This window comes from Rhopilema esculentum, chromosome 5 (assembly GCF_057945365.1).
Source record: "Rhopilema esculentum isolate cy_ngs chromosome 5, ASM5794536v1, whole genome shotgun sequence".
NCBI lineage: Eukaryota > Metazoa > Cnidaria > Scyphozoa > Rhizostomeae > Rhizostomatidae > Rhopilema > Rhopilema esculentum.
In genome coordinates, this window is record NC_142819.1 from 9,216,702 (window position 1) to 9,228,261 (window position 11,560).

At 35.7% G+C, this 11,560-nt stretch overlaps 1 protein-coding gene across 1 annotated transcript; it reads left to right on the forward strand.

The window, feature by feature from the left end:
• The first annotated feature begins 6,349 nt into the window (after positions 1–6,349).
• LOC135689424 (uncharacterized) lies at positions 6,350–9,663 on the forward strand. Its single transcript, XM_065206644.2, has 4 exons — positions 6,350–6,508; positions 8,208–8,233; positions 8,723–8,786; positions 9,339–9,663. Exons 1-4 carry the CDS (start codon positions 6,407–6,409, stop codon positions 9,543–9,545), a joined length of 399 nt encoding a protein of 132 aa, XP_065062716.1. The 5' UTR covers positions 6,350–6,406; the 3' UTR covers positions 9,546–9,663.
• The last annotated feature ends 1,897 nt before the right edge of the window (positions 9,664–11,560 follow it).

Consider the following 11,560-nt stretch of genomic DNA (forward strand, 5'->3'; position numbering starts at 1 on the left):
AGGGCCTCCGACAAAGGGGGGCCAGGGACAATGCCCCCAATTTTTTGCAAATCAATAGAGCTTTTCACAAAATCTTTTGTTATATGTGTTAAATATTCCCTTGCCCCCCTCCTACTTTCCAACCTGTGTCGGAGTCGGAGCCTATGTTATTATCGATGTTTTAGAAACAGGATTAGCAGATAAAATGAAAAATTACAGGGTTTTGAATTATTAGGTTTGCAACAAATTGGAAAGTGAACTGCGACAAAATGTAGATGACGGACAAACAACTAAACGATGTAAAGTTGTGATAGATTTCACTTGCAATATTAAAAATGAAGTTCATAGTTGGAATGATTTAACAGTCAATGCTTTTTGAAAATCTTCAAATTACTTAGAAAGAGGCAACATTGAGGAGATTCCATCACACAGTGCTGGAAAATGTTACCGGAGCGGCGCTGCTAGGAAATGTGTAGCGCGAATTCATCGCAGGAAATTCTTGCTCTTTGCCAGGAAATTTTTAAAGTGAAATCGCCATTGCTTGATTTTAATATGAACATTAAATGTATGTTATTCTCTTTCTACGGAACGCTGTTTTCTAGTGATATAAATACGCACTGTATAATTCTTGTTCTGCACTATTAACAAAAAAACGAAGATTAGCTTTCAAAATACAATCATCTGGTATCATCAGCGTCCGTTATACTAAATTTCCGGCAATTCGGGCATGATTTGCAACTACTAATTCAATTCAAGCAAGCTAGAACAATGTTCGTTTCTCTTTTTACATTAGCCATTCTAGATACATAAAAAACACTTAAAGACAGCCAGTCTTGTTACGTCAATTGTATTGAAGGTGGAAATGCCCCTAAACCTGTGTAGATGTATCCATTATTACTCATACTTTTCTACTGGCACTCACATCCTTTTTCATCGCTAGCTTAATAAAATGTAAGCGTTTTGGGATTGTATTTTTGGCTCTAGCACCACCCCTGATTTTAACCATTGAAAAATAAAATAGTATTCTTACATGTTGTATGAACTACTAGCTTTGATGATAAAAATGAGCAGCAAACATGAAACCCAGAACAAGATGTAGGATACATCAATATTTCAATAGTATCTAGTTTGCTAGTACTGATATGACATTAAATCAAAATTTATTTTGGATCTTCAGATCTACTAACTTTAACCTTGAAAACAAACTATGAGTATGCTCAATCACGTTCTTCTTGATCATCTAATACAGTAGGGACAAAATGATTGATGTTCGATAACAAATTAAGGAACTTAAATATCACTTTCGAAGGCTTGAAACTTTGTCGAAGCTTCGCAGGAAATCTTGAATTTTTGTTTGCTGCCAGGAAGCCCTGCCATCACAGATGATTAATTGCAGAAATATTTTTACGAGAAAGAAGATGACATTGACTGTCAAGTTTTGAGCAGTGTTAACCAGAAAAAAGGGCATTTCTCAGTTAAAAATGGTATAAAAAAATCCACGCCTTGTACATTCACCTGTGTTAGAACAACGAAATTGTCGGTTGTTCTCGATTATGCTTTAGAACTAGTAAGATTTATGCCAAATGAGTTCAGGACTTCTTCCAGAATATTCTTTGTACTAACTGCGGAGAAATTTGTTCTGATGGGCACACGCCAGAAATTTAAAGAGGGGAGCAATGTTAACGAAAGAAGGGGTAAGTATTCTTTCACCTTTTATTGTAGCTATGAAACTATTTGCATCGCAAAAAACTTTGCATCGCAAAAAACTAAGGGGTGCATTGCCCCCGGCTTCCCCCCGGTGGCGTGGGTCTGCTTTTTCTCGTCCCAGCAGAGAAGGAAAAACTAGTATTTTACCCCAGTGGCCAATGTCATATTGCATCTCTTTTAATTTTCCCCTGTAAACAAAACCATTATACAATTTACCAGCTCAATATAATAGCAGAAGATCTATACGACAAAAACAACTTTGGAAAACCAGTTTTTTACTCATAGAGCAGCCATTCTTATCCTCCAGCCGGCGGGCCAACTCTGACCCGCAACAAAATTTCATCCGGCCCGCCGAATGCTTTTACCTCAAAAATTTTTTGGCTAACACTTCAAAATTTGGAATTCGGTTTATCTTTTGTCTTTCTTTTGTGTGATCGGCTATTTTTATTTTTCTCTGCAGTAAATGATAATATAGGCTCCGTTGACAGTTATTGGTCCGAAATGGAGTACCGAAATTTGAAATGTTTTATTTTATCATTTGATCGTTTAATAGCATTCTATTAACCGTTTTTTCTCTTCTTTATCTTATACGCTGCTATGCTAAGATTATTCTAAAACCTTGCAAGACCCTTCCTTTTTTATGTCAACCTTTAAATGCAAACCTATAATTTGCCCCCATTACCTATTGAATATCAAGAGGGGGCTTATTATAGGGGGTTTTAAAGCCGCAAAGCCGTGCGAGTATCAGCAAAAATTCGCAATCCGCATTGAAATAACAAGCAAAGACGCGGCGTCGATTGCAAAACGTGCCGTTGCACAAAAAGCAAAATACTTGTTTATAAGTAAAGGAAAGCATTACTAGAAGTAACTTTATGGCAAGTTCTTATGGTTCTCATTCTGTTTCACGTTGCGTTGGATCAAACCTTATTCAAAATCTATTAATTGCGTATTTTTATAAAAAACGCATCAACATTATCACAGCTGTAAACCGTTGCCAACATCAAAAGACGCAAGACGCATCTTGTGCTCAAGCTGCAATCCACAAAAACCCATTGCCAAATCCGTGTGCCGCGTGTAGAAATATTTACTAGAATGTGCAACTGCAGTAAAATGTTTTCATAGCAGCAGAAAAAATCCAGTGAAATTTACAGGAAAAGCTAAATTTTGAAAACAACGTGAAATTTTAGCAAAGACTAATTTCAGCATGAAGATTCCAATTCTATAGTCCATTTTTGGAAAATATGAAGATTGAAATTAATGACACTTGAAGTGGAACCATGAACTGATCAAACTAAATTCATGTTGATATGAAATCAAATCAAAGATGGAAAAAACTTACCTACCAATATCAGGGTTCTCAAGGCTTGATTATTATTGCAACAATTTATTACAGCGATTTCAATATATTTATGAAGGAGTTGATCACCTGGCATTAGTGACACATTCTTAAAGAGGACATATCAGCTTTACCACTATCAGCTATATACTGGGATTATAAAATATACTAAATTTAATAAATACACATGATTAATAAGTTTCTTCCTTCTCACAGTGTTTAAAAAAAGCTTTAACACAAGAAAGAAAACTAATGTGGAAATTCAATTTCACAGTAAGGCATTCCATTGATGATAAATTGTTTATCCTCTTGCAATATTATTGTATCATGGAAAATATTAAGATAACGCAAGTTTTTTTGCTCAGAGACAAGCTCCCTGCTTACAGCCTTTGAGTAGAACTTTCTTGTATCCAGACAGAGAGGCAATTTAGATTCACCAAGTAATACTCCTTGCCGCCGTAGTTGTATAGCAAGATATTTGAGATTTTGGCAACAGTAAATTACAAGTAGGAATCCTTCCATTATTTTCTTGAATTCATCTTCTGAGTTTTCATAATGAAACAGCAAGAATAGCTTTCTCAAACCTCTTCCATACAATGCAATGCTTTTGAAAATATTTGTGTAAAATTCACTGTAAAGCATATATTCGATAGATAGATTTTCAAGTTGATCTAAAATATTTTGCAAAAACTTCAGCACAGTTTCTTCCCTAATAGAACTAAGAAAAAAACCCATTTTGATGCTTTTCAATGTTTGTAAATTGCTCATCAAAAGAAATATATTATCACTCAATCTAATAGATGAGATGTCTTGAATAGAAAGTGTCTTAACATTTGGGCAGTTTTCAATTAAACACTTCCCAATATCTGTTGTCATGAATTGAAGGTTGAGATAAACAAGTTGGGGACCATAACTCTTTAAAAGCATAATCATTGGCTCCTCCAAAAATTGGCACATCCTTTCTTCAAAAATAACATCATATAAATCATTAGAATCTATGTGGGTAATATTGGGACAATTTTCAACTATCAGCTGTGCTTCCCTTTCAGATAATTTCCAATAATGTCCTTCACTATTCATGCTGTCAACATTAATCTTTCTTAGCTTTGCAAATGAACCCTTCTTGAAATAATGAAATAACATTTTATTGAAAGCTGGGTGCCAAAATACTTGCCATTCATGTTGATTCACTCTAAGTTCTAAATTTGGCTGGAAATTTAATTCTTCAAGTCTTGAGGATTTTAGCAATTTTTCAAGGAAAACTGTTGCATATTCTTTTTCAACTGCATCAAATTGCATTTGATGTTTTTCAAATTGCTTGGCTGCCATGTGCCCAAAACTACCAGCGGTTGTTGACAGAAACTCAATAGACTTTAGGTTTGGAAAAATATTTTCCTTGCCTTTCAAACCATCAACTAGCATTTGAAAAGACATAAAGTAGTAGTTAATACCAATGTTTATTTTCTCTAATGTTGGCTCGTGTTTTAAAATCCCCTTTAACACTGCTTTGCCTATAGAATTTGCTTCAAATCGATGACCACTTAAAAAATGTTTGTATTTAACACAAAGAGTTTTTATTCCACGTTGGTGCAATAAAAGTTGTTCGACCAGCTCACTATCAATGTAGCGAGTGTTTAGCTCTAGATGCTCAATACCATCCGTAGTTTCACAGATATCGTTGATAAATCGAGAGAGCCCTGTCTTCACAACATTTTCGTTATTTCGGTTGCTTTCTAGCCAACATCCACCAAAAGCAGTGCTTTCGTCTACTTTCACTTTCCGCAAGGCCCATACAGCGCTTGAATGCCAGTTTACGGAGACTTTGGCAGCAATTAAAAGGTATGATGGGGTCAGAAATGAGAATATATGGCCTAATACTCCCGTTGGAAGCGTTGACCAGCAATATTGCTCTGTGTTGGTAACGAAGGTAAACTCCATCTCGTTTAAAAAATCTTTCTTATAAAAGTTTTTTTCTCGATACCATGTGTTTCGTACATAGCTTAATCATTTGACATAGGTCTAATTTATTTAGTTTAACCCTTCACCTCACCGCCAGCCAAGGCCTTTGCCGCTTTGCTTCCAAAATGTATGCACATTGGCCTCGTTTTTGAAAGAGAGCTTTTCGAATGGGTCGTTACACCCGTCATGCCCCCTCTGCTACAATGGCTCCAACCCAAAGAGATCTTCTGATTTTGCTATTGGAGTTGAGGCCTTTAAAAGAGCAAAATGGTCGTTGAAACAAAACGACAAAAAGTCAAAATTTATCTCATCAAAGTCGTCCGAACAAAATGTATAAATTTAGCTGCCCATTCAGTTGCTTCCATTTCTGTCATAAAGGAATATTATAATACACTCCAGGGACCGCGCACCAGTCAAAATGTGGGAGAGCTGAAAAAGGCATAACCGAACATTTTTTAAGGCCACGCCTGCTAGAACGCCCGAAAGCACCCCTTTTAGAAAATATTTGCTTATTGTTAAGAAACCTTCTAAATTTCTTATCTGTTATCCCATAGACATTCGTCGAGGTCGACGAAGAAAAGCCACAGTTTTCCGTTAGCTGCTCTTAATTTCATTCATCATGTTACATCTCTTCTTCAAGCTCGTTTCAACCGAATCTCTCTACCGTCTGGCATCACATTCCTATTACATCATACCATATGCTTTCTAAATAAGGTCAACGAACTACGTTTTCGGTGCAACAAACAAAAAAGAACCAATTAAATGCTAAAACATTATTTACGTTACCCGATGATAAAACTACAACTACAAATGTATATGAGTCAGCTAATGCGCCTCACTACCAAAATGAGGCATTTGTGTCAATACCAGCTAGAACCACGAAAACAAGATATCAAAACAGTAACTCATACATGATTAACATAAGCGCTTAAATCCATAAAATAAATTGCTAGAAGTTTTCTAGACAGTCTTATTCAGAAAAGATATTAATAATTATAAAAATAGAGAAAATTAGCTTGGGGATAACAAAACATCAAGAAAAACACCTAGAAAATGGGCAAAAACGGTTCCCAGTCAAGAAGAACTGCTACTACTTAGGAGTATACTATCCAATGTTGCGTTAGAGCATAGTTAGAGTAAATTTTCCAAAAAACTTTCTAATCTATTATTGCAAAAAGTGGAGGGGCTATAGCCCCTGCAAGCCCAATGGCTGCGCGGTGCCTGATACACTCTGGACATTATTAACCATGGTTCCTTAGCCAACCCACTCCCCCCGACCACCGACCTCCGACCCCTGACCCCCAAAAAACTTTGTGTGCCGTCTGCCAATAAGGAGGAGCAAAAGGATGCAAGCCACTGAGATGCAAGCGCCATGCGGATTGCGGACTTGCGCACTTATCTCGGCAACGTTACAAAGGTTTCAAAATGGCGTTGAGCTGTAGGACAGCAAGAGCCCTAACATGGAGAGTTTTTAGTGCGCCGCTAAGTAGAACAATGGCTGGCGGTCTCGGTGAAGGTGCTGGAAGGGTAAGCTGATCATCTTCTGGAAAATTCGAGCTAGAATTTCGTCATGGGAAAAAGTATTATTCCTGAAGTAGGCCCTTCTGTTGCCGCAACGTGTAACTTTTTGCCTGCCTGGAACAGTGTGACCCGAAACAGATTTATTCATGAAAAGATAAATCATTGATAAGTATTTGAAGCTAGGCATTATGAAAAACGGCTAACTTTCTACTGCGTTTGCAAGTTTGGATTGACAACATCGAGCTCTTTTTGAGCTTTTTAAACTCTCGTAAATGGCCGATATAAGATAATTGAACCCTGATGCCTAAGGGCTTCATTCGGCAAGGCGCTTGACAAAATATATTCGTTGCAGGAGTAAATATGAAAATTGATGGTGAAATACTAAGAATCTGCGACAATTTGTATCTCCATTTTATAGTTTGTTGATGTCAGACCATACTAGTTTGATGGATTACTAAAAGATAAAAATGTAAATGCAATCACACCCAGATATTTTATGCTTGATTGAAAAAGCGTCTCTACAGGATTAAAATTTGTTCAAATAAGCTCTGTTGTTTGAGTGGGGTGCTTATTTGGAAGGGGGTTTTCTAAAACGATTTACTTTGACCTTGCAAACAGGGGGTTTATCCAGCAGGGGATCTTATTCAAATTTATTTGTGGTGTGCAGATTGGTTTACCTAATTACAATGCTAATGCCGTAGTTGTGCAATGACACTACTTTTCAACTTTTAAGCTAAATTGACAAATATTTAAATTTCTGAAATATACTTGAAAAGGGCTTATAGATCCAAGAGTCTAGGGTTCAATCCCAGACATTACTAAACTTTGCTTTCCCTGACTTTCTACTCCTGCTTGTACAACTTTTACATATAAACAATGCCTGCCAAAAGTCTTGGAACACTGACATCAACATTGTTCTAGGGGGGAGGGGGAGGAAGTAGTAATTTTTTATCGGAAAAGGAATTAAGGTATAAAATGCAACACAAATTGCTTGGTGTTCCAAGTACTTTACATATATACATTTAGTTGCTACAGCAGGTCAGAAATTCAGCTAAGAAGCTGACATGGATGCAAATTAAAAGTTATGGAAAAATAATTTTTGCAGAGATTTATTCAAAATTTTTAAACAAAAATGAATATAGAAGTTTCTTTCCTGGTAACAGTCAATGATGTTCCAAAAGATATGCAGTTTCTTTGCTTCTATAAAGCAACTTAAAAGAGTTGTAGTTTTTGGAAATTTTTTATATCTTCTGGTACTGCACCTCCAGATAATAACAGTACAGTGTTTGAGTGGTGCTCTCATGTTTCTGAACTTTGTCTTTGAGTTGCTAGTAGAACCTTCCAGTTGTCTTGTTTTTTAGCATTACTGAATTGATAGTGAAAGCTGATATGGATGCAAATTAACTCTAGATCTAATAAACTTTAGATTGAAGTACTGTCTGCATTAGCTGGTCTTGACAGTCAAATTGCTTTGTTTATATACTTAGCCATGACCTTTTGTTCCCAGGCATAGAAGCAAGATGTTCCCAGGCATAGAAGCCTTGTGAAGTTAATTAGGCTTGTCAGTATATTGACTCTTTAAGCAACACTGAAAAAAATTTTTAATCACACTATTAATAAGTAATGATTAAGTGATACTACCCTTCTGGTAGGCTTCTAATGAGTTTTATATATATTGGAATTTAACAAATTTTTTATTCAACAGGGTGGTGGCAGTGGTGGAGATATCAGGTACTAACTAAAAAGTTAACATTTCATTTCAGTTCTTTTGACTTTGTCTCCTTCTTTATTCTAAAAATGTAACTAGTAACAGTACCATTGTCATTGGATTGAAGAAAAATTGACTTCTGCCAAGATTCAATACCTCAAATAACAAAACATCAATTAACCTGTTATCCAGCCCCTGAGTGTTTTGAAGTAAATGGAACACCTTTCCTTGTCAGGCAGCATCAATTTGATGAACTGCATGCTCATATTAAAAGCTTATGTGCTCAAGGAAATGTAGCACAGATCTGTTTATGTGTACTTATGCCATTATTATTGATCCAGATTTTTTAAGGTGAATGAAATATTCATTTGTAGATTTTTTCAAATATAACAGAAACTTACTCATTGTGCCATTTCATTGCCAGAATAGTTAAGATTCATAGAAAATATTATTTGATTGACTGATAAATGTCTAAAATTTTCTAGCTTTGATCTTGCTCTTTTGTCTTGCAGGAGTGCTGGTGGTGCATTTGGAAAGATGGAGGCTGCCAGAGAAGACCAATATTTTAGAAGATTGGTAAGTGTAAATAATAAATGTAAGATTTTAACATATTTCAAAGAATCTTACCCATTTTAGAAAGTTCCCTAAAGGACATTGCAATTGAGTAATGAACAAAAACACATTGAATTTAAGAATTGAATTATTTAAGTCTTATAGAACTCACAAAATGGTTAATGTTGACTATATGTATCTAGAAAAGATGGATGATAAGGCTTGTCTCTTACACCTTTAATTTTTGTCTTATTGTGTTTTGTTCTTTTCTCGGGTTTCACTTGGGCAAGTTAAAAATTGAATTAATTAACAGAAACATCATACATTATCGGAAAGTATTTTGTAAAATTGCTATTGATGGGAGACTTTGAGTTTCTATCATCACAATTGTTGCATATTTTTATAAAAGGAGAGCCCAACTGGAATATCCTGTATATCCTGGAATATCTTGGAATATCCAGAATTTTTGTTAGCCTCTTTTCTTCTGTCTTTTCCTTTTTTCTGATCGCATAAGTAATAATAACCAGAACATAAAATGAAAAAAATATATATTGGAGTACTTTCTCTAAACCATAGCAAGAAGATCAGCTAAATAGCATGAAAAGGCAACACCAGGAACAAACCATATACCACGATGAGGAGATTACATTCCACCAGGCAGCTATCAAGAGGCATATGGAGGCAATTGAAAGACACAAGTTATTGAAGACCCAAAGTGAAGCCAAGATAAGGCAAACAGAGGATTTGGAAAAACAACAAATCATAAATGACAAAAAGAAGTAATGGACAGAAATACTGTTTAGGCCCAATTTATCAGACAGATTAAACATTCATTTTATTGTTTTTGTAAAGTGTGGATTGAAAAGGAAACAATGGATAAAGCCTGGCTTGTAGCTATCAATTTGTATTTTTCTTGTCTTTCAAACCATTTTGATTTAATCTATCATGCTTTATCTTTCATTTGGGCTAAAGAGTGATCGTTTTGAAGTTTGTTTGATGAGGGAGTCATTTAGTGTATCATGCACCGGCATTTTTACACTTCCAATGTTCCAACAACTAACAAAGAATTACAATTCTTAGTATACATACAAAGATATAGTGTAGATATAATCAATAAGTTGCTTAGGACACCGAGAAGAATATGGTTATCGGGCCCAGTTTCTTATGTATATTTAAATTATTTAATACAAAATAAGTATTTACTTATGAAAAATGTTATGATAAAAAATAAATTGAGCAAAATTTGAACAAACATACAATAATGAAACAGTTCTAACAGTGTCAAGGGTTATTCCCCCCAGCTACTTGGAATACATAAAAACTCCTTCTCTGTGTATCATGAGCATTAGGTAAGGACAATATCATGTTCCTTGTCACTCTGTAATTTTTCAAGAATATGATCCATTTGCTGATGTCTCAGAATGCTATCCACTGCCAGACCCTGCTCTAGTTCACAGTACAGGAATTCATGTTACACATGTATTCTCTGCTAATTATTAGATTTGAGCTATCAAACTTGAGCCATCAAACTTGAAATTTTGTTCTATCTGTGAAGAGATAAATGCAGAAGTTTTTCTAACAAACTGGTGGATGATGTTCTCTTTCTTTCAACGTTCTGTTGCAAGTCCATTTGGCTGTCAATTTGGTTATCAAGTTGGAACAGCCAAGAAAATATGAAGCAAGTCCTTTCATGATCCTCTCAGCTACCTTTATTATAATCCTTGTCATGCAAGCTGCAATCTGTGACAGTTAAGTTTGCAGAGATGGCTATAATATAAAGGTTCTGAAGAGTGGTAAATCTCCCGAACCAGATACAATTCCTGTCAAAATATAGTAACTTGGTATCACAGCTGCTGTCTCTCATTTACAAAGCGTCGCAAGAAAAATGTACCATAGCAGAGATTTGGAAGTCAGCCAGTCTATCCCATTTTAAAGGCTGGCAAAAAACCATAGAGATACAAAAAACAGATGTAACAATTACCGACAAATATCTATGCTACCATTCGTATCTTGAATTCTCGAAAAATATTATACATTGTCAAAAGATGGACTATTTGAAAGCACTAAACATACTTGCCGATTTGCATTCAGAAAACCGCACAGTACCATGACAAGTCTACCAAACGTTATTAACCCGTGGTTTAGGGAAGCAGACGAAGGGAGTCTAAGTGTATGCGTTTTCTTTGATCTCTAGAAAGCCTTTGATACCGTTGACTTTGCTTTCAAAGTTGAGGATGCACGGTGTAGAATGCAGGACACACAGGTGGTTTACATCTTACTTGACAAATAGGATACACTTCTGCTACTATGATGGCATTAACTGTAGTGACCGATTAGTAGAAATTAGATATTCCTCAGGGCTCGTGTTTGGGACCTTTACTTTTCATTATACATTGTATATATAAACGATTTCGAATAGTCTTTAGAAAAGTGTGTAAACAATGAAAATATAAAAAGGATCCGGGAAGTAAAATATCTCGGAATCAAAATTGACAAGAACCTTGACAGGAAGGAGCAGTACAAGCAAAACAAATATAAGCTAGAGAGGATTGTTATCACTGCAAAACTTGAAAAACATCGTTCCCCCAAAAGAAACCCGAGCAAGGTGTTTGGAGCTCTTTTTGAGACCCATTTCCGCTATGGATGTTCTCTCCAATACAAATTTGACCTAGTTACACCGATTGCACGCAAGAAAAAATAAACTTATCGAGGAAGCAAGGGACAAAGATGGTCGGATCTGCACATGGCTTCCCGTTTGATCTCAATTCTTGTTTGACGAGGGTTCATAACACGTTAAA